The sequence below is a fragment of the Camelus dromedarius genome, chromosome 22 (assembly GCF_036321535.1).
Source record: "Camelus dromedarius isolate mCamDro1 chromosome 22, mCamDro1.pat, whole genome shotgun sequence".
Taxonomy (NCBI): Eukaryota; Metazoa; Chordata; class Mammalia; order Artiodactyla; family Camelidae; genus Camelus; species Camelus dromedarius.
In genome coordinates this window covers 12,870,996-12,896,498 of record NC_087457.1, presented here as the reverse complement: position 1 = coordinate 12,896,498, position 25,503 = coordinate 12,870,996, and the positions used below count along the sequence as shown (strand labels likewise).

The window sequence follows — 25,503 nt, the reverse complement described above, 5'->3', positions numbered from 1 at the left end:
TCATTTTTGTAATTGATACTGTGATAAACCTTTCGATATTCTAATTGGAATATTTAGGTCATTAGTATAGCTTTATTTTGAAAGATAGTGTCTTCTAAAACTTCTTAGTATTCATAGTCTAACTGCCCCAATTTGGGAGTCCGACCCTAATGGCTAATGCTTCTAAGCATAAACCTTCTAGAAGGTTAAGATTGACGTAATAGGGATTTCAAACAGCAGTGTATTTCTTTTTAGTCTAAATTACCGGGTGATGGTTGTTTATAAGAACGGGAAAAGTAGGATGGGAATCTGACTGCAAGGCCACTTGATGTAGTCACTTGATTTTTTTTTAATTGAAACAGTTCCCATGACACAGTAGAACTTCTGAAGTCAGCATTTTTTTGATGAAATGTTTTGTATAATAAAAGCAAGTTCTATATTGAAAGAACATCTTTTCCTATATGCACTGTTAATTTTTCCTGAATACCACTCTATTTTTGACGCAAGTCAATAGGTGCTCTAAGCAAATGTAGATAGACGCAGTATAATTACATGATCTGTTGCATCCTAATTCTGAGAATTCACTGCTTCACTGTTGATGCATAAGATAACTTTCTTTTCCAGTTAATGATTTTCGCAGTGTTTCTTTGAACCTGCTACAGACGCATTTTAAGAAAGCCCAAGAAAATCAGCAGATTGGGAGGGTAGAATTTCTCCCAGTCAACTGGCACAGTCCTTTGCATTCCACTGGTGTGGACGTGTGAGTAACGCCTTACACCACTGAATTGTTAACTGTGATTCTAGTATGTTTTCTGATCGATATGCTTAGGAACATTTCTGCTATAGCTGGTTGTATATTTAAAATTTTGTTCAACTAAAAGCTTTTTGTACTTCTCTGTTTTTTTCTTAAAGGTACATTACTAAATGGTGACCAATCCCTTGCTTTAGCTCAAGTTAGGAGTAAAGAGCTGTGTGTATCTTCTTCCAATATGTTTTACTGGCTCATTAGTGTTTACTGTTACAGCTTTATTTCTTTAGCATTAAAGCCAAACATTGCTTTCTCCCCATAGTGTATAAGCATTTCCATTTTCGGATGTCAAAAGCCAGCATACCTCCAGATGTGCAAAATATTTTGTTTTCCTTCTGTGATCATATTTAGATAATGTTTGTCCAAATTTGGGGAAAAAAGGAAATCCCCAAACATGAAATTAGTAGCATCTATAACTTGAGATGTAATTCATACAGTGACTTAAGTGATGGCTTTCTTACGTTTATAAGCCCAGTAGTTTCATTTCTAAACTTTATGATAACGTCAGAGAAGGCTGCCTTATGTTAAGAATACCCAGCTGTGGGCTCTCCAGGAAGAAGTGTGTTCGTAACATAGCTTCTAGGATAGAACTAGGAGGTGCTTCTCTGGTAGATAAAATGAAGTAGTCAGCATTATTTCCATGCTGGTCTTGGAAATGCTGTTCTGACTCTGTGTCTCTCAGTTCTTGGTACCCTGTGATTTGAGTATAGTCCATGTGCCAAAGGTTCCACTGTGGTGGTGCTTTTACTAGATATGGAGTTCACATTCCTTCCTGTCTGAGCTGATTCTGCATTGAGAGAGGGAGCTGATCCACTTATCACTTGACTTGTGATTTAGAACACCTTAATGCTAAGAATTCTAGGAAAAGCCTCTTGTATCTTTTGTCTTTTTAAAAAATTGTTTATTATAGAGAATTTTGTATCCAAATAATATATGTAATGAATCTTCATATACTGACTTTGATTGCCCAGCCCTAATAAGCCTCAGCACGTGGCCAGTTCTACCCCATCCATTTCTTCACACTCCTGTATACTGCCCATCCTGCCATCGTTTTATTTTTGAATAAAATCTTACATATCACATCATTTCATCCATTTCATCTGTAAATGTTTGTATATCTTAAAGGATTAAAAAATATAACCAATAATGCTATTATCACACCTAAAAAAATTCTTAATATCAGCAAATATATAATGTTCAAATTTCCAATTGTCTAATAAATGATTTATATAAACACATTCATACATATACATGCACATACACAAATGCACACACATATTTTAAACTGGGTTCCAAATAAGGTCCATGAATCGCAATTAGTTGATATGTCTATTAAGTCTCTCTTTTTTTATTTATTGAAGTATAGTTAATTTACAATGTTGTGTTAATTTCTGGCATACAGCATAGTGATTCAGTTAAACATATATATATATATATATTCCTTTTCATATTCTTTTTCATTATAGGTTATTACAAGGTATTGAATAATTCCCTGTGCTAGACAGCAGGACTTTGCTGTTTATTTTATATATAATAATTAATATCTGCAAATCCCAAGCTCCCAGTTTATCCCTCCCCACCCTCTTTTCCCCCCAGTAACCTTAATTTTGTTTTCTGTGTCTGTGAGTCTGTTTCTGTTTTGTAAATAAGTTCATTTCTGTCTTTTTTTTTTTTTTTTTTTGATTGTACATGTAAGTACAATTTCTCTTTCTGGCTTACTTTACTTGGTGTGACAATCTGCAGGTCCATCCATAAGTCTCTCTTAATTTCTTGATTTCCATCTTAATTTTCTTGCAATTTTTGTACTGAAGAAACTGGGCTGTTTGTCTTGTAGTTTCTCACACTCTGATTTTGCTGATCACATCCCTTTGGCTTCTTTAAACGTGTCCTTCTGTCCTCTGTATTTTCTATAAATTGATAGGTATCTTTTGTATCTTTAAGTATCTGAGCTGGATGACTTAGAGGAGGTCACGGCTTGTACTTAGGTTTTCTGCTTTCCATACCTTTCCTTTTTGCAGAGATCTGCAGCGAATAACCTTGCCCAGCATCAACCGCCTTCGGCACTTCACCAATGACACAATTCTGGATGTCTTCTTCTACAACAGCCCCACCTACTGTCAGACTATTGTGGACACGGTTGCTTCTGAAATGAACCGAATATATAAACTTTTTCTGCAGAGGAATCCTGATTTCAAAGGAGGTGTATCCATTGCTGGTCACAGTTTAGGTAACAAACCGATTCTCTGTGACCAGAGAGGACTGTCACATTTAAGGACACCCATTTCTGAAGTACAGTGTCTTTCGTCAGTAGCAGATTCGGTGGTGTAGAACGGGTCTGTGATGAAGGAGTTGGAAGGGCGGCAGTGGTGGGTTGGAAAGACTCCCTGCTTCGTAGATTTTGCTCCCTGGGCAATTGGCTTATTGCTTTTTTATGTAAAAGACAGCTATTTGTGCTGATGCTTTGGAGTGTCCCTTCTATTTTACTTGTAGGTTCGCTTATATTGTTTGATATCCTAACAAATCAGAAGGATTCTTTGGGGGACACCGACAGTAAAAAGGTAACTTCAATGTTCAGATATATTCTCTGTAGAATTTCTTATAAGGATTTTTAGATTTTAGGCTTATATTTTGTTTTACTTTGTCTAATACCATAATATTAAATTTATATTTATTCTACTTTTAACATACTTGTAATTACCTCTGTCATTCTTGGATTATAGAAGACAGTAATACGCTCTGCAAATATTTGCCACATTCTAAAATAATTATCAGTCTCTTATTTTTCACTATAAATATACACTAATGATCGTATATTAGAATTTTAGAATCATTCGGTTGAAATAAAATTTGCATATGAGGAAATGAAGAATGAATTGGATAGAAATTGATATAATTTATAGAAATTCTGTTTGAAAACAGTCCTTAAACATTGTTTCCCTAATAAAGAGCTCAGGAAATGCTTTGTTAATGATGATGAAGAATACTTGGATAATCATTCACTCACTCATTCATTTATTTAAAACATTAGGTTTCAACTGATGTTATAAGAACTTACATATCAATAACCTCTTAATTTATATTATGTATAAATTACAGTTCATTTAAAGTTAAGATACATCTCTACGTGGAAATCTTATATAGTACATCTCTATTGCAAAGTAGTATTCATGAAGGGAATGCAAATGAATGTAGAGAACATGAGCTTTACAATTTAACTTTTAGGATTCGCCGGATATTGTCATGGATCACGGAGACACACTGACATTAGAGGAGGATCTGAAGAAACTTCAACTGTCTGAATTCTTCAGTATCTTTGAGAAGGAGAAAGTAGATAAGGAAGCTCTGGTAAAAATAATCTTTGAAAACTTCACGCTGTACCATTTTCAGCATTTTTATTGCTTATCTTCACCCTACTGCTTGTTAAGAGTCAGCTCTTCAGAATTGTTTAGTCATGAATACTTTATCATCAGTAATGTTCTTTAGCATTACTTACATGTTTGGTTTTTTTTTTTATCATATAAAGTGATCTTTGCTTTGTGGGAGTTCAGAGTTCAGAGGAGCCATATTGCCGTGGAAATAGAGCAAAGACTAAACACAGCCGAGCTCTGAAAACATGAAAGCAGGAATAAATGACCACTAGCTTTTCCAACTTTTATTTTCTGTTACACTTTCCAGAGCTCTGCTGTGGATATTTGCTTTTGTTTGTTTGTTTTTTGCCACTTCTGATGTACTTTTTTTCCCCCATGTTTGTGATACATTAGTCCATTTAACAGGTGTTTAGTAAATGCCTGCTGTGATCAGGCAGACCATACCAAGCAGTGAATTAAGGTAGAATGGTGATAACCTCGTGATGTTTAGTGGAAAAGACACATGTTAAATAACCAAACACATGATGCGTTCTAAGTGCACAGAGGTTCCAGAGCTGTAATGGGATGAGCTGACCTAGTCTGCGAGGGTGAAGGGAGACTTCCCCATCCAGGGCCGGCACTTGCGCTGACATCTCAGTTGTCGGTCTGTTTCATGCTGTGTGTTTGCTCTGCGTTCTTTCTGCTTGTGTCCGGGGGCAGGCAAACAACTGTCCTCAGGAGCGTGACATCTAAGGAGCTTGGAAATCATGGAGGGTTTTTCTGTCATGAACTTAGATACTCACTTCTGTAGGTTTTCTTTATAATAATATCTGTCACTACAGCATTGATACTTGATACTAATCTTTTTTACTCTTCTTTAGGCTCCTTTATGAATAAAATAGTCTTCCCTTCTCAAAGTTGTCAATGATGTCGTACCACTAGGGAGCCCTTGTCATGTAAAGCAAAGAACAACTTAGGCCTTATTCCTCCCAGAGAGCTGGACATTTCATTGATTTTATTTTGCCTAGAAATAAGAAAGACATTTGATTTTCTATGCCTAGGCTTTATGTACAGACAGAGATCTTCAGGAAATGGGAATTCCCTTAGGACCAAGAAAGAAGATACTAAACTACTTCAGGACCAGAAAAAATTCAATGGTACGTGCTTACTATAGCTTGTAGGGTTAAACAGGTGTTGACACCCTTGTACCCTTGTGCTTTGTGAGGTGTTTAGGGAGCTATGCAGTTTTTCCTGATCTTTGGCTCTCTTTTTAGAAATTAAACACATTTCCTTTATTTATATTAAACAAAATGTAATTAGCTTCAGAAGTCCTGTCTCCCTGGACTGCTGCCATTCAGTTTTTCCCCTTTTTTTGCTTGTTTTGTAACTGCTTTTTTGAAATACAGTTCACATCACATACCACTGAAATTCACCCTTTCAAAGCAGATAATTCAGTGGGCTTCAGTATATTCACAGAGCGGTCTAGCCATGACTACTGTGTAATTCCGCAGCACTTCTCTCTCCCCAAAAAGAAACGCCGTGTTCACAAGCAGTCACGCTCCATTTCTCCCTCCTGGGACTCACTGATCTGTTTTCTAACTTCATGTATTTTCTTATTCTGGACATTTCACATAGATGGAATCATACAGCACGTGGCCTTTTGTGACTGGCTTCTTTCACTTAGCATAGTGATTTCAGGGTTTGTCCATGTCGTAACAGTGCTTCTGCATTCGGTACTTTTGGCCACTGAATTCCTTTCCAGATCCTAGTAGTGAATTCTTTTCCACCTTTCCGGCAGGTTGCTCTGTTCTTATTTAAGGCCCAGAGGGGCAGACTGCTTGCCTGGGTGAGAAGGGCGCAGCGCTCAGTGCCCCTGCGCTCTGCTGCTGTCCCTCCCAGGACGGCTGCCTGGAGCTTCCGCTGCTGCCCACGTGCCTGTGTACGGCTTCCGTCACTTTAGTGCTCGCAGGAGTGTCACTTCATAATTTAAGGCAACTTTTGTTGCCATCAGCTTTATCTTGTTTCCTGAGAGATTCTTCTTAAGAGTTGTTGGCTATCATTCAAAACCTTCCCAAGCATCCTTTCAAACCAGTAGAAAACTGTGTAATTCTTTGGGTATTTTTACTACATAGCCACTCCACAAAACTATTTTTTACTTCTTTAGGGTATTAATAGACTGACCCTGCAGTCAGCTTCAGGGGCGAACATGTCTAACCTTTCCAAAGAGTCGGAGTTCTGCAGTGGTACTGCTGGAAATGATCAGCATCTGGATGTTGGCATCGGGCAGGTAACAGTACTGATTCTCTTTGGTCATTTTATTGTTTGCCATTGCTATGGTAAGAATACATGGAACGTTTGTTATTAATGAGAGAAACTTTTTATTTCCTCTTTCCAGGTGTCTGTAGAATACCCCCGACTCATCTATAAACCAGAAATATTCTTTGCCTTTGGATCTCCCATTGGAATGTTCCTTACTGTCCGAGGACTAAAGAGAATTGACCCCAACTATAAATTTCCAACATGCAAAGGTTTCTTCAATATTTATCACCCTGTAAGCATTAGATAGATCTTGTGGTTTTGCCTGAATTCTTAGGGCTTATTGGTAAAGAGCATATGACAGTCTTTTGTGTTGAATTACTTTTTTCTATACGCTTCTGTACTAATGGGACAGTTTATAAGAGCATGAATCTGAAAGCGATGGGGCAGAACTGTACATTTTAAAAAAATGAGCTGATAGTTATTCTTGCCCGGCACGCAGTTCCTGAGCCTGTGGCTGCCTGTCTTCAGGAGAGGTACACGTAGTATTGTTTTTCCTACGTAGTTTGACCCTGTGGCCTATAGGATTGAACCCATGGTGGTCCCAGGAGTGGAGTTTGAGCCAATGCTGATCCCGCACCATAAAGGCAGGAAGCGGATGCACTTAGGTGAGTCGTGAGTGCAGAGCCTGGTAATTCGCCACCTTCTGGTCAGTGCAGCCTGGCTGGACCTCACCTGCTCTGTCTAGCTGCGTTTAGCTGTGTTCCCACATACAACCTTCTTAATTCACGTGTGTTTCAGAACTGAGAGAGGGCCTGACCAGGATGAGCATGGACCTGAAGAACAACCTGCTCGGCTCACTGCGGATGGCCTGGAAGTCTTTCACCAGAGCCCCCTACCCTGCCTTACAGGCTTCAGAAACTGCAGAAGAAACTGAAGCAGAACCTGAGTCAGGTTCAGAGAAGCCTAGTGGTCAGTGACAGTGTACACGTGGGGTTCCTGCAGCAGGCCAGATAAGAGGGACTCCGTGGTGGGTGGCTCGTGTTCGCCCAGGGTCTCCTTACTGTTCCCTTTCTGTTGTATGGGACCAATCCTGTGAGTCCTGTTGGGCCTTCAGCTCTGCTGGCACTTTTTATCATCTTATAGCCACAAATTATGGGAAAACATTATTTGTGAGAAAAATGTTGAGAAGCTGAGCATCTAGTAACAAGGCTTTAAAACACTCCCCACTTGGGAGCTACGGGGGTGATGCTAAGAGCTTACACTGTGGGAACCTTGCTTTTACAGGGGACTGTCTGTGTTCATGGGTCAGTTTTATTTCCCTGGGAGGGGACCAGCTAGGATGCTCTCCTCTCCTTTCAATTTTGCAGTTAATACTGCATCCTTTTGCTTTCATTTTCTACTGCCTGCAGAGTGCTAACCCTGCTTGCTTTAGTTGACAAATCAAAGGTAAATGAATTAGCTATCAGAGGTGCAGGAAAATAAAAGAGGGACTAGATAAAGTCAGTGGGACTTGAGGAGAAGCTTTAAGGGGACTGGGAGGTGGGAGAGAGCTGAGCAGAGCTCATCCTGCGGTAAACGTGGAGTCTGAGGGCAGGTGAGGCTGGAAGCTTTTGGGTTCTTATTATAGTTCCTCCCTATCCAGATGTTAGCACAGAGGAGAGCCCTGCGGCAGGGAAAGAAGACGCCCCCCCCATTAACGTGGGGATGCTGAACGGAGGCCAGCGCATTGACTACGTGCTCCAGGAGAAGCCCATTGAAAGTTTTAATGAGTATTTATTCGCTTTACAAAGCCATCTGTGCTACTGGTAAGTGTTGTTTGTTTTTGTTTCTAGAGGATTTTTTGTTCTAATTGTTTCACAGATACTTGATAGATGTAGAAAAGGACAGGCCAGTGTACATGCGGGGTTACAATGATTTCTTAACTCAATTAGAAAATAGTCTTGTCATTTAAAGAAATGTGGTGTAAACACGTTTTATTTTGCAGTTGGGTAGAGCATGGGGCCAACGGTGCCAGCAACCATGAGTTCAGTTAGCTTAGCCTTGAAAGTGTGTCCTCTGGCCATTAGTGGGACAGGACGGGTACATACGGATGAGCTGGAACAAAGACGTTCCTGTCACTAAAATTATTTTAAGAAACTCATTTGAAAGTATTTATAATAGCTAGATCAGACTTGTTTTGTCTTAATGTTTAAATGTTTTTTTCCCCAGATTTGAGATATAGTTGACATACAACATTGTGTAATTTTAAGGTGTACAAATGTGATGTTTGATACACGTATATATTATGAAATGATGATCACAGTATCACGTCGCATTATCACCTTTGTGTGTGTGTGTGTGTGTGTGTGTGCGTGTGTGTGGTGAGGACATTTAAGATCCACTCTCAGCAACTTTCCAGTATAGAATACAGTATGGTTAACTGTAGTCACCGTGCTGTACGTTAGATCCCCAGAACTTACTCATCAGAATTAATTATTCATAAATATAATTAATTACCTGATGGATTATGGGATGGACTAATGGTACTGAAATTCATGATTTATAGCATAACAGAACTTAATCACTGAAGAAGTTGAACTAAAGGAAATAAAGCTAGGAAAATAAGTTGGGTCAAGGATAAGTGCTCAAAAAATGGATGCTTTATAGTCCTGAGAGGACTTGAATTTTTCTATTGAATTCTGATAAAGGGATTATTTGCTATAATCAATATTTTCTCTGTGTATAATAAATACAGCAGGGCCATGACATGAAGTCCATGTGCAAGTCAATAAAAGCGCTTTCTGTAAGGGGCCGAAATAATGCTAAGAATGATCTCTCCTGATGTGACCTGTAGATGTTTGAAAAAGGCGTTCTTTAAAAGTTTGAATGGGCAATACATTCATGTGGCTCAAACTTCAAAGAAAGACAAATGACGAAAAGCCTCTGTTACATTTTGTTCCTGCTAAGTAGTTCCCTCCCCATACGCAACTAACTGCACCTCCTAAACTGGTTTCCAGGGGTCTGCTTTACGCGGACATAATACAGGTGTGAGGGAGTGGGTTATACTGTTTCTTTCCTTTAACAAACACAGATAGTTTGTTTCAGGAATTGTTCTGTACCTTCCTTTTCCTTTCAGTATGTCTTGGGTTTTTCTGCCTGTCATGTAGAGAGAGTCTCTTCATCCTTTCTAGCAGCATGGTGTTCCACTGTGAATATATCATGATTTATTTAGTTCGTTATTACAAAATAATGGCGATAATTCCCCGTGCTGTACCATATATCCTGTTGCTTATCCATTTTATACATAGTAGTTTCTCTCTCTTAATCCCATACCCCTATCTTGCCCCTCCCCTGTTCCCTTTCTCCACTGATAACCACTAGTTTGTTCTGTGAGTCTGTTTCTGTTTTGTTATATTCACTAGTTTATTTTTAAGATTCTACATATAAGTGATTCCATATAGTATTTGCCTTTCTTTGATTTACTTCACTCAGCATAATAATCTCTAGGTCTATCCATGTTGCTGCAAATGGCAGAATTTCATTATTTTTAATGGCTGAGTAGTATTCCATTGTGTATATATGTGTGTCTCTCACATCTTTATTCATTTGCCTGTTGATGGACACCTGGGTTGCTTCCATGTCCTGGCTATTGTGAACAGTGCTGCTGTGAACACTGGGGTGCATGTGTCTTTTCAAATTAGTGTTTTCATTTTTCTCGGGTATATACACAGAAGTGGAATTGCTGGCTCATAGAGTAATTCTATTTTTAGTTTTTTGAGGAGCCTCCATACTGTTTTCCATAGTGGCTGCACCAATTTACATTCTCACCAAGGGAAAGGACATGGGTGTACTTTTGGTTTGCTAATATTTTGTTGAGGACTTTTGCATCTCTGTTCATCAAAGATGAAATTTTTTGTAATGTCTCTGTCTAGTTTTGGTTATCAGGGTAATGGTGGCCTTGTAGGATGAATTTGGGACTATTCCATCCTCTTCAATTTTTTTGGAATAGTTTGAGAAGAATAGGTATTAAATCTTCTTTGAATGTTTGGTAGAATTCCCCTGTGAAGCTATGTGGTCCTGAACTTTTGTTTGCTGGGAGTTTTTAAAATTACAAGTTTCACTGTTAGTGACTGGTCTGTTCCAGTTGTTTCTTCTTGATTTAGTCTTGGTGGTTCTTATGTTTCTAGGTGTTTGTTTCCTCTAAACTGTCCAGTTTGTTGGCATACAGTAATTCATAGTGTTCTTAAGATTTTTTTGTATCTGGGGTGTTGGCTGTTTCTCCTGTCTCACCCCTTATTCTGTTTGTTTGGGTCCTCTCTCTTTTCTTCCTGGTGAACCTGGTGAAACGTTTCTCAGTTTGTCTTTTCAAAAAATTGTCTCTTGATTTCATTGATCTTTTCTGCTTTTTTTTTTTTTTTTTTGGTCGCTGTTTATTTCCTCTCTGATCTTTATTATTTCTTTCCTTCTGCTGCCTTTTTTCCTTTCCAGGGAGTCTGAAGATACAGTATTGCTGGTCCTCAAAGAAATCTACCAAACCCAGGGTATCTTCCTCGATCAGCCTTTACAGTAAAAATGAACCACCCACGGCTGCTTGATGTGAGTTTTCCAGTGTCGTGTACGCAGCATGGTTCGTGCATATTAACGCTTGAGAAGGAACTGTGGAACCTCCAGCCCTTTATAAATATGCTTTTTGTTGCCGTCACCGAGATCTGTGTTACAATTCCTTTTAGAGGGAGCCTGGTTAGAGTTCAGGGGAAGGAAGTAAAATGGCCCACTTAGAGAAGGGTCAGTGGATTTGTTTTGCTAGCGACTTGGTCCAGTGACCCTCAGAATCTTACTAGTTCTGAGTGTCTGAGAGTTACCATGGCAACAGTCAACAGCTTTAATAACAGCCCATCGTGGGATTTACACGCTCGGCCTTTTAGATGCGTAACTAGAAAGTGTGTGTGTCAGACTCCGGCGTTCTCTCCGGTCGCCTTCTGGTGCTGACCCCTCTCCCCCCCTCTCCCCTAGATGGACTCTGAGGCGTCCTTCCCCAGAAAGCCCACCTCTTCACTGCTGCACTTCTCCTCTCCTCAGCCACACCATTGCCTGCATGTTACCTGCCACTTACACCTCTGGGGTCCTTGGAGGAGAACCTTCCTTCCCGAGAGGGCGAGGGCAGCAGGGGGAGCCCCCTCCGCCTTCTCACACTGCTTCACATGGACTCTTGCCATCCTTTCCTCGTAGCTGGGGGTGGTCTGCATCTTTAATTCTTTGATGGTATTTAGGTACCACACGTTACTGCTTACTACTTGAGATGATAATATAAAGTCTGTTTTGAGTTTGATTTGGGTTGGGTAGAAATTTTTCTGGGAAATTGTTGCTTATCTTTAGAAAATATTCTTATCTGGAAGCGGACTCTTAAGCTTCAGAAGACATCTGGGGTCTGCTCGTCTCACAGGTGTTCTGTGCGTTTGAAGGCCGAGACTGAGGGACCATGGGAAGACAGGTGGGCAGTCTCTGAGCCAGCTTTTCTTTCCTCCGAGAACTGTATGAAGAAAGACTAAAACTTGTGAAGATTGTTTACTCTCTGCAGCTGACTGATTGCTAGGAATCCCGGAGGCTGTTCATTGTTTTTATAGCTGTTTGAGCTGCTCGCAGTGTCTAAAGTGGACAGTTCAGTTCACATCAGGTGCATCTTTACAAAGCAAAGATATCATATATCCTAGGCCTGCTCTTTTATATCATACTTCACACTGGGAGCCTCCAGCTGGAGTCTGACTTAGGTATTAAGTTGAGGGTAAAGTTATAAAAGCTGATGAAATTACCCAGCCCAGACAGACTGCTTAGGTTTTGAATAAAACCTTCTAGCGGAGCATTGATGGTGAAGTAGTTTGTGCAGATCACCTGCCGCGTCTGTCAGGGCGAAGGTAGCGCGGTGTCCCCTTTAAGAACACCCTGTGAACGCCACGCCGCCTCAGTCACCCGCAGTCCCGCATGCCTCCCGCACAGGCTCCCGGCACAGGCAGAGGCGGTGGAGCAGGTCGGTCTGGCTGCGTCCCTGGGGCTGGGAACGGCTGTTGCAGGGTCAGGTGAGGCGGGAGAGTGGAGACCAGCTATTCCTGAGGCATCTTCTCACCGCTGTGGGGGGCTGTTTTGTCACTGGTCACAGCTTCTTGTTGCCTTTGCTGTTCTCTTTGTGAGCGTCCTTCCCAGTCCCCTCAGGTTCCCGCAGGCCCCGCGTACACAGTGGCACAGGCAGGCGAGCTGTGTGTCTTGTAACTTTCTTATGAATGTATTATAATGTCCAAAGCCCTGGCGTTTAACATCCACGTAAGCCATCCCTTCGACAGCGGTGGTCTTCATCCCTTTCTGGAGAGACAAGCAAAGGGGGGGTTACTGTCCCCCTAGAGGTAAGGCTGGGGTGTAGGTTGGAGCCTCTGGCCCTTCCTGGGCCACCGGCGGCTGGACTCACGCCGCCTCAGCCAGCGAGCAGTTTCAGACACGTGGGGCACTATTCCCTTACTATATAAACTGAGTTTGAAGGGTTACTGAAACTTAAGGAGCATCCAGTGTATATTAAAGGGGAAGCTTTCATCAAATTGTCTTCAAATTTAAACTTACTCTCCATATTAACAGAGTAAGTACTATTTAAGAGGGAACCAAAGGACAAGCAAGAGTGAGTTCCTGTAACCAAAGCTGAGCAGCGCCCCCTGGAGGGCTGGATGCACCAGTTTGTACGAAGCGTTTCTGTCCTGGGGGGGAGGGGCAGGTGACTGTAAAAGAGCTTTACGTCTGTCCACCTGGGGTAGCGTCGTGGCTGCGTATTACAGAGTAAGAAGCTTGACTTAAATTCTCCCGTTGTTTGTTGTTTGCACTACTTCAGCAGGGTCACGTGCGGACTCTTGACCAAGCCTATTCTTAAACTCCAGTAGTACCGTTTTCTACATATTCCCAGCCACAGAACTGGTGTTGCTTATCACACACATGAGACTGTCTGCATGGAAAGAGTAACAGCACTGATTAGCTTTCTAATATTTTGCACTTTTTGAAATGTTTATGTGATTATATTTAAAACTTTAGAAAATGCTGAAATAAACTATATTGACCAGTTTGCCTACTTTGACCTGGCTCATCCATCATAAAGTAAAGAAAACCAACTCAATAACCATGTCTCTTCCTCTAAAACAAGTTTAAAAAGTTTTGGCCAAAGAACGAATATTCAGATTCTTTCCCTTCGACTGGTGTCTTCCCTGTTAAAGGCAGATGGAGCTCAGAATTCTAAAGTTCGGTGAGTCTAAGGTTAGATACGGAGATGACCCTTCAGTGTTTATACACATCAGCCACTACAACAGATAATTGAATCACTTACATCCGATGTGGAATCCACTGTTTCACTTTGGAGATATTCCATTTCTCAAAAACAACCTTCACCATTTTGTTTGAATATCACATTTACTGAAGGAGAAAGATACACCGAAAACATGTTCTAGAAAGAGCTGAATTCATCCCCAGTTGAATTTCTTTGAAGATGACTCAAGGGGGACTGCAGTGTCATTCCACCTCATTGGCTGGACCAAATCTGGAGGGAGAACCCCTGAGTTAGTTATTTTTGAAAACAACGTCATATTTAAAGTATAATCACAAAGAGAAAGGGAGTCATAGGTCCTAGAGCATCGGTTCTGATGATGTCTTGTAACTGCTCCAGCCCATTGTGAAGCAGGGACAGGAGAAGGCCTGTGTGTGCCCAGATGACGATGCTGTGGGTCCCCCCCGCCTCAGCTGGCTGGCGGCCACTGCGTGTGGGCAGCTCCTCAGTCATGCGCGGAGGGAAGGGTGCTCGTGAGGACAGATGAGGTAGAGATGGCTGTCAGCTTAGTGCTGAAACCACGCTCCTCACCGCTTTCTTTTTTTTACTGTTTGTTAGTAATTCAACAAATCATTTATGTTCACCGTATTCACAATGGACAGCAGTATTTGGCTGGACCTGGATTATGTCTGCATAACACAGTGGTAAATTAGCCAGAACTGGACATTTTCCTGTTTAAGCCTTGATGGAACTGTCACCAGAGAAAGTAACCAGAACTAAAATAACTTAAGATTATTATCCCTAGATTTTAAGATCTGGGGCTTTGGGAAATGGAAATTAAGTTCTGATAATCAACTCTGGCTTCCAGGACAAAGTGGGGCTAATGAAAAAGGCTTCTTTGTGACAAGATCTTTCCCAGAACAGTATCAAAATTAAATGTAAAAGCAGTAGATCCTGGGATATCAAGCCGATGGACCAGGTTCATCGCTGCTGGGGGCCCACGGAAAGAGCTCGTCCCCAGAACGCGTGGCACCAGGCAGTGAAAGAACCTGGGCTCCTCACAGTAAATCCACGCGGGCCGGCGCGGGACTGCAGCCGCGGGGGCTGTGCCTCGCTCGTACCTCTTAGGAAGTAAAAGGTCAGAAAGTCCTGTCCTGGGCGTGGTCACCTGTTCTCCTGGAGGTTGCTCCTGTGTCTAAATATCAAACTGATGAGGGCCACCGGGCCGCTTCTGTGCCATGGGAAGTGCGGGGCCGTGTCCCAGCGGCCTGTGGCAGTCCGCGTCCGTCAGGGGAGGGAAGTACTGCCGGTAGCAGCCGTAGGCCAGCGCCAGGCCCAGCGCGGACCCCGCCAGCACGTCTGCGAGGAGAGGACACAGGCCTTCCGGCAGTCGTGGTGGGCGCCGCCCAGCGGGGCGCTGGGCCCTCCGGCCACTCCAGTGGTTTGACTGCAGACCCCCCTGAAGTCCACGTTTATGGTTTCTTAGTTGTGTCACATAGAGCAGCACTGTCAGCATCAGGTTGTTGTCTGAACCCCGAATCAACACACATTTTTAATGAAGTAAGTGTAACAAGGCCTTTTCCGAATTCATTTGACTGAATTTTTTAATCCAAAAGAATAACACATTCACTAAATGTTATCCACAGCCCTTCTCACCACTCAGAGGTTCTAGAGGAAGGGCAAACTGTCCAGGAGGTGCTTCTCTACAAAAATTTGGTTTTTCCTTCCAAACAGACCTCCTCAGGGCCTCTGAGCAGTACTGCCAGCTTTTATTTTGAACTGTGAGGTTTTCTGTGCAGATTATTCTGTTATTTAGATGTTTTACTCTATTCATTCAACTTAAATTTCTTTGGTTTAATCACAATTTTGTGGTTTCTTGAATTTTACTTTTGTTTCTGAGCAGAAGTCTCAGGACAATGACCTTGATTTATTTTGAGACAGTAGTAAATTGAGCTTTGAGGTTGGTTGTAAAAAAAAAAAATTCCTAGAGAGTTTATTCTGAACTTATGATGCTTCAAAATAATGGGAAAGTTAGGATGTCCCTCCTCGGTAATCTCTTTAAGGATACCGTGTGCTTTCTCATGCTGCATGGAGCTCTGAATGCAGGACAGAACACTGGTGTGTCCACTTAGCAGGTACCTGGGGAGGGTCTCCTCGTGCCCAGGGCTGGGGAGGGCTGACGGGAGAAACACGGAGGCATCCGTGGCCTGGACACCACGCTTACCTTGCCAGTGATGCTTGTAGTCACAGGTGCGGGACAGGGCGATCACAGTTGCAAAGAGTAGAGGTGACAGAAAGGCACAGAACCTCCAGGATTTCCCTCGGCCTCGCGGCGTGAAGCAGTGTAACTTCCCTGCCAGGTAGAAGGACGCGAAGGCCAGGCCGGCAAATGCAACTAGAAGAGGGAGAAGTTCTAAATCAGGTCTTTGAAAGGAAAAGGGGTATTTCTACAATGGAATACTACTCAGCCATAAAAACCGACAACATAATGCCATCTGCAGCAACATGGATGCTCCTGGAGAATGTCCTTCTAAGTGAAGTAAGCCAGAAAGAGAAAGAAAAATACCATGTGAGATCGCTCATATGTGGAATCTAAAAAACAAAAACAAAAACAAACAAACAAAAACAAAGCGTAAATACAGGACAGAAATAGACTCACAGACAGAGAATACAGACTTGTGGTTACCGGGGGGTGGAGGGTGGGAAGGGATAGCCTGGGATTTCAAAATTGTAGAATAGACTACACTGTATAGCACAGGGAAATATACACAAAATGTTATGATAACTCACAGAGAAAAAAATGTGACAATGAGTGTGTATATGTCCATGAATGACTGAAAAATTGTGCTGAACACTGGAATTTGACACATTGTAAAATGATTATAAATCAGTAAAAAATGTTAAAAAAAAAAAAAAAGGAAAAGGGGGTTGGGGGCATGAGCAGGTTTTTAGCCCTTTTTTGTAACCTCTGGTGTAGATCATCGATGGAGATTATCGATTACAAGGCAGAAGGAAACAAGGGAAAATGAAAGACTGTCCCAAAGTGAGTAATAGCTGCCCTGAGAGCAGTTTTTGGAGTACCAGCCACAGGACTCCGGGCAGGTGACTTAACTTCTTGATGCCTTAGTTTCCTCCTGAATAAATGGGAATCATAAAAATCACAGTACCACCTCATTGGCTATTATGGTATCAATAGAGACACGAGTCTAAAATGCTTCCCAAAGCACCTGACACACAGTAACCCTTCAATAAAGGTTAATTATGTTTTTATGACTAGTACGAGATTGCAGGATCTAGGCAAATAATACAGTAATAATGTTCAGATTTCCTTAAGGTGAACTACTTCCTCTGTCCTCAACTATCTACCCTAATAGTCAAGGTTCAAGCTTATTAAGGAGGGGGCGGTTCTCCAGTTTCCAGATACAAGAACAAGAGTACATGAGATGTTCCCATCCTGACAAGCTTCCTAGGTTACACTCAGTGATCCAAAAAAAAAAAAAGCACAGAAGTAGAGCCCGGGTGGTGCTCATACAGGAAGAATGTCCACTGGGGAAGCTCTTCCGGCCCTCGTTCACCACATCCTTATCCCCCGTGCACATCAGGTCAGAGCGGGCTTGCCCGTCGGGGAAGCAGCGGTAGAAGAAGTCCGGGCGTGGCCTGGAAGAAATAAGCAGGGTCTGAACAGGGATCATTTACAGCTCCCGAAATTATTTTTCGGTTGTCTTGTGTCAATAAGCCTATTTACCGTTGGTCAAATAGTGTCTCTGGCAAAATAATGAAACTCGACTGGATAGTCACCACTAAAAGAAAAGCCTTGCTTCCAGGGTCAGTATTTAAAATTGGGGAGAAAAAGTTCACAGTGACACGATTAACTTTTAGGGCAAAGAGTGAGTCACACCGCCGCTGCCGGGGATGCCCTGGAGGACAGTGGCTCTGCCGTGTGTCAGTGGAAAATGCTGCCCAAGGCAGAAAAGAGCCCAAGTGTCACCTGTGGGACTGAGGTAGAGGAAGGGAGGAAGTGTTAAATGAGAAAAGAAAGATGAGACAGAAGAAAGAGAAAAGGAGCGGGGAACGGTGTGGCTGGGGTGCCCTTAACTACCTCTCCTGGTGGGGATGGGATGAGGCTGGTGCGGTGGCTGGCGCTTGTCACTTACCTCCCCACTATCAGCTTTATCGTGTTGGTGAAGACGCCGTTCAGGGCCAGGGCAAGGCTGGCAGCTGGAAGGCAAAGAGACTTGCTGTTCGTGGTATCTGCTAGGACTGCATGGTCCCTGTCATGTTAAGAGAGCAGCCTGGCTCTTCTGAGATGAGGGCTGAGCTGAGTGTACAAATAATTCTGGCCCTCGGTGACCAGTCGGCTGTGGTTCAGGGAGCACTCCTGTACTAGACTGAAGACATCCTTGAGGTACGAATAATCCAGTGCGTTAAAGCACACGTAGGAGGCGAAGCCAGTTCTTACAGTGCAGTTTCTCTGCTTCACAGGGTAACAGGTGGGGACACAATTACTTTAGGAACACAGAGCTCAGGGGCCACACACTGCGGCCACAACCCCGGGGTGGACCCCACCGCCCCTGCCGCTTTCCAGCCCAAAGATGAGAACACCAGCCAGGAGGGCTGGCTCTTACCCAGGCAGGCTTGTCTGCTGTCTGCCGTGTCTGCCTTCTTGAGACATTTGGCCAGGAGGATCAGAAACAACGGAGAGAGAAATGCAATGACCTGAACCAGAATACGTCCAAGGTTAAAACAAAAGAAAACCACACAGAAAACTCCGCACAACTAGTTGTGAAAAGAGCTCTTAGGGGAAGAGGGATGAAGTGACAGCAGAGCTCACACATCAGACCTAAATGTTCCTCCAAATGCAGTATCCAGTGTCTGTGGCTGACTGGGCTCAAAGTCCCACCGGTGAACACCAATCAGCCTTGTTCTAAACGACCAGTTACCCAGCACCGCCCTAAGGAACCTCGCCCACAGAACCTCTCTTAAGCAAAACAGACAGACGTCTTGCTCCCTAAACCTGGGTCTTAAACATCAGCACATCAGCGGAGGGAGCAGTGCTGTCCCCTGCACGGGGCATCCGGGAGCCAGTGTGAGCGCCTCCCGCTCCCTAGCACTGAACTCGGAAGGAGCCCGGAGGCCGCAAGGCAGGCCGCTCCGCTCCGCACGCACAAACATCGGCTTGGTTGGGAAGTAGTCGGCCTCCGCGTACGGGTTCCGGTACAGCCACATCTCCTCCGGCTGGATGAGCCTCTGGAAGGGCGGGAGCAGCTCCGTTACCCTGAAGGGGACACAAAGGTGTGAGCGTGTCGGCGGCTGCCCGGAAGCGCGCCCGGAGCCCGGCAGAGCGGCGGGACCTGCCCTCCCCAGGCGCGGGCGGGCGCGAGGGTGGGGGCCGGGGTCCAACCGCAGGTCTTACAGGAAGGCGGCGAACAGCGCGAGCCGCACGCCCACCTCGGCCCCGAGGGCCGCCGCCGCCTTGCCCATCCCAGACGGAGGACGGAGAACGGAGGACGGAGGACGGAGCTGACGTGGCCCCGTGGAGGGCGGTCCCGGGCCAAGCCGAGCCGAGCCGAGCCGTGCCGGCGGCAGCGCGGCCTGGCGGACGCCGCGGAAACTGCACCGGGAGCGGCGGGGTCGGGCGCGCTGCTCTTCCTCCAGCCTGGCCCCGGGACCGGCTCCAGCCGCGCGGCGGCCACCCCGGGTCCGAGAGCGATGGGACAGGAGTGCGGGGTCCCCGCCGGCCAGGCTCACGCGCCGCGCCGCGCTGCGGCGAGGGCCCTCCTTCCGCGGAAACGACGAGGCCCCCGTGTTTCCGGATCCATGTTCCTCAGCAGCGCAGCCCGTTCTGCCGGAAGACGTGCGGGCTCCCACCGGGGACTTCCAGGGCTGCAGGCCTGCTGGCCGCGGGGCACACACAGGGTCAGCCAGACCCGCGCTGGGTCCCCTCCCAGCCCGTGACGGCCTCTTGCCCCGTGACTTGTGGCAGGCAATGAACAAGTCCACATATTTAATTTGGAACATACAGGACAATTTATTGAAGTCAATCTCAAGCAAAATCTGAAATCAGTGGAATGTCATTAAAAATCTTTCCAAATTAATCCTCACGGAAGCAAAAAACACATCTGAATTCCAAAGTATTTGTGAAATAAAAAAAGGCAACATCTCAGTAGATACAATGTACAAAAATTATATGTTCCTACCAGCACACACAGCAGAAAGAAGCTTAAATATTACAGGCAGTCCTAAGTACGCTATAACTAGCCAACAATAAGCTATCTATGTACAGGTTAACCAAGCTTTATACGTGTCACACTATGCAACAGAACATAGGCCAATCAACAAAATCCCCGAAATATCATATATCTTGAAGTCTATGTGACAACATCAAGTCATAATACAGTAATGCCCTAGCGGAACACCCCCCAGGGAGAACTAACACTAATCCCTCAGTGTCAAGAGCTTCTAGCGAAGTCACAGAAACTCAAGAGAGATCGACTTTAGTGAATATTGATGCTTTGTTATTAAAGACTCAAGTCTCAAGTGATTTAGGCAAAATAACATTTCACAGGGTCTACAAAGTTTATTACAGATAAAGTACAGAAATAACCAGTCTACAAAGGTCATCATCATAGACAAAGATCACGAGGAAATGAAAACAGAACCTGCAGGTATCTGTGTTCGTTGTGCAGTAATATCACAAGCCGATACAGATGAATTTCTCCTAGCAATTCCAATTATGCACACACCCTTGTATCTAAAAAGAGCCTTACTGTTAGCCAGTTGTGAGCATCATTTAGCATCCGGGTTATCAGCGGCAATATGCTTTTCTTCTTTAGCACAGGGTATGTGGCAGCACAAATAAGATAAAGGACAATATTAGTGACAACAAGGTAAATTTTATCCAGTCCACTTCTAAACCAACAAGAACACCATATAAACACCTCAGCTAGGTGATCTGATGGCTACTGAGAGCCATTCGCACACATCAGGAGTCTGGCAGGCCGGGAAGGGAGTACTGGAACCCGAGGGCGCTTTCTTGCCAATGAGCGGACGCAGTCATGTCATAGAAGAAAACTAAGGACTGAATAAATGACTTTGGCAACTACTCATCTTTTCCCTTTTTCTCACCTGTTAGCGACTTTTAGGGGTAATTGTCCTCCCCCTCCTCCTGCGCACACATGTGCCACAGCACCTGACCTTGTCACTTAAGCAATGGACTGACGAAAAAAGGACGAAAAAAGAACGGAAGTGGGTTTGAAACACACAGGCCACACCCAGCATTTCGGGAGTGTAACATAAGTGCAAATTTTTGTTTTTTCCCTACACAGGCATATATTAAAAAGAAAGAAGAGGTGCTTGGGGATGGGGTTGACAAAATAAAGGACATACGTGGGAAATACTCGTATAAATGCTGCTGGTATCTCATGCAGGAGTCTCTCCCCCAGGTGTGTGCATGGATCTGAGTGATACCGGGACCCCCAGCTGCAGAACCCCGCCTTTCATCCAACTCAGAGAGGGTGAGAGACAGAACAGTATACAAAACAATGCTTTCTACTACATAAATTCAAAAATTACTGTAAAATAAGGAGAATCTGAGGAGTTTCAAGTACTTAAAAAACCTGAATTCAATGAGGCAGAGGTCTCAATGTTAAAGTGACTACTTCGTACCTGTGGTAAACATCATCATCCCTCCCTGACTCTATTAAACCCCCTTTTCTCCCTGTACCCCACCCCAGATAGACGTTGGTAGATTTCAGTATATACAAATGTCCAACTCTTCACTATTAACACACGGCAAAGCTGTCTACCTGTGTCTATTCCCGAGCCTGTCTGAAAATGGAAGCCACTTCCACTCTTTGTTTACAAACAACCAGAGACCAATTCTACGTGGCCCTGGGCCAGACGAAGTTGTTCCAAATGATCACTTCACGTCTGCAGCAGCTTGGACAACCAGGTGGCTGGACACATCGGCCTTGTAAGAGCAAGTCAAGTCTAATCTGCACTGGCCAGCAACAAGGCCACCTCCTGGTGTTGCCGTACCTCGGGCGGAAGGACATCCAGGGAAGCTTCCCGGGCTGTGGGGACTCCACGCTAACTTGTTTTCTTATCCTGGTGGGACGTGGCACCTTGGCTGGAAGGTGACTGCTGACGAAGAGCTTTATGTTTTAAAGTGAAATGAAAGACAAGCAACACTCCTCGGCAGTCTAGAGCCCGAGTCTGTCAAGCTGGCCTGTTTCCAAACTGCAGACCCGGGTCTTCCCGATTAGAACAGACCATGCAACGAGCTACTCGGCTTTACGCAATCACCTCAGGGTTTCACGACATGATACACAGGCGTGTTTCCAAAGCTATGTGGAAACGGCGGCAGGGAGCTGGCAGCAGCCCTCCCCTCCCCCCACCCCACTTTTTTTTTTTTTTTTTTCAGTTTCTAGATGTGTTCCTGACTTGAACACACAGAAATCTCCAAGTTTCAGTGATTCTAAAAGCCTATTTTATAGCTTAGGCCAGAGCATTTTTGAGAATTAAGATAGGGTGGGACCTTGTTAAAAGGAAAATGAAAGCAAAGCCCACCTCACTCCTAACTTGAGCCCTGATTAGGTATTTAGGCAGTGACTCACTTCCTCCTGCTGCTCAGCCTTCCAGGAAAGGGGCCATCCACCCTCCCTTCTCAGGCCCCCAGGTCCGGCCCCTCCTCCTGCCCAGGGCTGGGGAGGTCCCCCTGGATTGCATCTTCACTTGTTGCCGATCCAACTTCTGAGGCTGTATGCTGATTATCAAAAATCTAACATTCACTTCTTCCTCCAGAGAATCAACACGAGGTTAAAAAAATACCACCATCCTCCCAGGCCACTTTAAGTTATTTCATTTTCAGACAAGAATAAAAACCAACCATTTGTGCTCTGACCACATACAGATTTAAAAGCAGACAAAGGACAAGTTCAGACGACGCATGAGTGACATTTCATCCGGGGCGGCACTGGCAGGCACACCGCCAGCCAGGCTCACCCTTTCTGCCTCCATAACCTGTGACTTTAGAATCTATAAAACAGGTCAGCAGTGACACTGGAGGTGTGAGGACAGCTCCGCGGCATCGGCAGAACTAAAGCCACTTTCAGATGTCAATGAACGTTCGTGGACAAAGACTCCAGAGCTCGGTCAGCTAATCTGTGTTCTACCCTGATTTCTTAAATGGCAGAGTAATCCTATCAGTACCCCCCCCACTGCCCTCCCAAAAAATCTCAGCAGAGCTCTGTTTCAGACATACGAACAAAACGCGACACAGTGAAGAAGCTGCATAAAAAGACTTAAACTGCAGGTGTTCGTCGCACACGGGATATACCCTGGCTTCCCGTATAAAAGTCATCAGGTATTAAATAGCACTGAGTCCAGAACAAAGCAAGGAGACACGATTTCAGGGCGGAGACTGTTTCAGCAAGAGTTGCAGTTTGAATATTAAAGGAAATCCTTCATGTTAGTAAGTTTAAAAAAGCAAACATTTATCATATACATATATAAAATAAAATTTCAGTATGATAAAACCTAGATTTTCTTAAATTATTCTGTAAAAGGACATCAAACTATATAATTCCTCAAGAGATTCTTCAAGAGCACAGTTTAGTGTTTGGTGCGCCATGTCTCACGTGACTGGGAGCAATCACATTTGGTGACGTGTAGCATTTTCTATTCTGCTCTTTCTTTTGAGACCATGTCTACTCAAGAGAATTATTGGAGGTCCGATAAGCTACCTCAGAATTATTTGCTGGAATCAGGCAAATGGCAGTTTAGGAGCTTAAGTAAAGGAACTGTAGTGTTTTTTTTTGTTTGTTTTGTTTTGTTGTTTTTTTTTTTAACAAGAAACAATCCAGTATAATTGCACATTTACATACAAAAAAAAAAAAAGAGAGAGAGAGGCACAAAACATTTTTTTCCTTCTTTTTTCCAAAGAAGAGCTCTAAATTGATAGGAAAAAGGAACACACGTAACACAACGGAAGGTTTGCGGTAGAGCATCTATCTCCCCACCTTTGTAAGGTTACTAGGTACTTCTTGAGGGAAGATAAATGCTACCAGGTACCAGCAACTGTAAGCAGTCAAAATGCACAGAGAAAGTTAACGTTCATTGGAGCTAGCCCTAGGCTTCTGAGAACATGTTACAACGGTTCAGACATTACTGGTGAATTCATATGGGGGATACTGGATACAGAAGTTCCTTAGCAGTAGAAGCAAGGGAACTCGGTGGGCAGACATCCTGGCTCACGTGCATCTGTGAGACCCAACCCCTTGCGCTAACACTGCTTCCTCGGGGGCCCTCCCTCAGTGCTTCCTGCGACGAAGTGTGTTTGCGTGGCCCTTACATACCCTGTACAAGTGTTTTCCCTTCCTCGGGGGGTGATTTTAGGGACTGGACAACACTAAGCATAAGTTGTTTACATATAATTTGGGGACCCCCCCAAAATTAGGAACTAAACCAAAAAGATCTATTCAAACACAGTTCAAATGCATCGGGGTGGTTTCACCAGGAAACACGACTGAGGGGTCAGTGGACAAAGGGGATGCTCGACAGGGAGAGGAAAGTAGAGACAGAAAATAAAACGCCCATAATTCTCTCCAAGTCAGACCAGAGTCAACATTAAATCGAACAGAAAATGGTGCTTATTTGATCCAACTTTCAGTCTGTGCCTTTCGTCTCCCTTTAGCTGCCTTTATCAGTGGGTCAGGGGAGCGGGAATGACCATTCTAACTACGCATTCACATCCACATAAATGCACTTCATCAAAAATACCCATTGTCAATGGAAAACATTCCAAACTCAGTGAGTGCATCAATTTCTTTTTTTTTTTTTCCCCCAAAACAAAACCAACAACCACCTTACATACCATACCGTTCTAGGTACAGCTGTCTATCACAAAGCCCACCCAGTTTAAGACCACAGAGGTAATCCACTGAGGCCTTCTGTTTTCAAGAGGCCGGATTTGGTACTCCCACAGAGCCCTTCCCTAAGACTATGAAAGACACCTGGAAGGGAAAGAGAAGTCAGCCTACCTACTGCCCAGGACAGAGGTGTATGAGACCATCACACCCTTTTCTAGGGGGCTTTCTCCAATTCCTACTTAAAACACACACACACACACACACACACACGTACACTGATTAGACTATCTGAACTACACTTCTTAAAATTTTAAAACATGAAAATAAATAAAGGAATGATGGCTACTTTTGCTTTTTACACCAAAGGAACACATTCTAGACTTTAAATTTATCTCATTTATCTCATTCTTTTCTCGTTCTTATTTTAAAAGTGAAGACATCGTTTTCCAGCTGCAGAGGCATTGAAGCACAATAAAAAGCAAGAAAAGACCAAGGGAATCTAACCCTCCACAAGAGTCCCCAAACCAAAAGAACAAAACCGAGAAACCAGCTACCACCAACTGCTCCGGCCTGCACCACCTGCGTCCTGTCTCCGCTCGAACAGGGCGGCGCTGATGTCCGCGCTGCAGCGGCCTCTCCTGGCCCTCATGCAGCACCTACTGACTTTTTTCTTTTCCTTTTTTAATTTAAATAAAAAGAAAAAACAAAGAAAAAGGAAATCACCACCCAGTTATTCTTTGCCTTCTTCTGCGTGATCTTGTGATTCCAATTTACATTTCATCTTGCTCCAGTATTCGGACGACACGGGAGCTCCGGGGTCGTGTTCAGAGCAGCAGAGACGGCCTTCCAGCGCGGAGGGAACCAGCGCCCCCTCCTGGTGCTCTTTACAGAACGAGCGGGGACAGAACTCACAGAAGGAAGCGGCTGCACCGCCGCACTGGTCGCACCGATGCCACGGGCACTCCCACTTTC

At 44.0% G+C, this 25,503-nt stretch overlaps 3 protein-coding genes across 13 annotated transcripts in view; 1 reads left to right on the top strand and 2 right to left on the bottom strand.

The window, feature by feature from the left end:
* Positions 1–16,826, top strand: part of DDHD2 (DDHD domain containing 2) — a 22,661-nt gene extending 5,835 nt beyond the window's left edge. Inside the window, exons 7-18 of one of the 3 annotated variants that reach the window (XM_031440098.2) lie at positions 604–739; positions 2,806–3,014; positions 3,278–3,345; positions 4,010–4,132; positions 5,196–5,291; positions 6,299–6,421; positions 6,530–6,685; positions 6,956–7,058; positions 7,192–7,362; positions 8,036–8,198; positions 10,861–10,968; positions 11,386–13,468. In XM_031440098.2, coding sequence (XP_031295958.1) covers positions 604–739; positions 2,806–3,014; positions 3,278–3,345; positions 4,010–4,132; positions 5,196–5,291; positions 6,299–6,421; positions 6,530–6,685; positions 6,956–7,058; positions 7,192–7,362; positions 8,036–8,198; positions 10,861–10,942 — 1,430 coding nt within the window. In that variant the 3' untranslated portion in view covers positions 10,943–10,968; positions 11,386–13,468. Of the gene's footprint in view, positions 1–603; positions 740–2,805; positions 3,015–3,277; positions 3,346–4,009; positions 4,133–5,195; positions 5,292–6,298; positions 6,422–6,529; positions 6,686–6,955; positions 7,059–7,191; positions 7,363–8,035; positions 8,199–10,860; positions 13,469–16,640 lie in introns of those variants that run through there. The other 2 variants (XM_064477452.1, XM_031440097.2) reach the window with 2 other exon arrangements.
* PLPP5 (phospholipid phosphatase 5) lies at positions 13,791–19,681 on the bottom strand. 6 transcript variants are annotated; one of them, XM_010981109.3, is made up of 8 exons: positions 19,077–19,681; positions 18,830–18,938; positions 18,289–18,379; positions 17,818–17,881; positions 17,196–17,320; positions 15,888–16,058; positions 14,832–15,022; positions 13,791–13,936 (listed from the first exon to the last, which is right to left on the bottom strand). In XM_010981109.3, the coding sequence occupies exons 1-7, from the start codon at positions 19,679–19,681 to the stop codon at positions 14,859–14,861; spliced, it is 1,329 nt and encodes a 442-aa protein (XP_010979411.2). In that variant the 3' UTR covers positions 13,791–13,936; positions 14,832–14,858. The 6 variants fall into 6 exon arrangements, with proteins under 6 accessions (XP_010979411.2, XP_064333526.1, XP_064333527.1 ...); XM_064477456.1 differs by having other exon boundaries at positions 18,780–18,938; positions 19,112–19,681; XM_064477457.1 differs by lacking the exon at positions 14,832–15,022 and having other exon boundaries at positions 18,780–18,938; positions 19,112–19,681.
* The window catches only part of NSD3 (nuclear receptor binding SET domain protein 3), a 92,171-nt gene continuing 86,334 nt past the window's right edge, over positions 19,667–25,503 (bottom strand). For all 4 annotated transcript variants that reach the window (XM_031440093.2, XM_031440094.2, XM_031440095.2 and 1 more), the window contains one exon: positions 19,667–25,503. In XM_031440093.2, coding sequence (XP_031295953.2) covers positions 25,262–25,503 — 242 coding nt within the window. In that variant the 3' untranslated portion in view covers positions 19,667–25,261.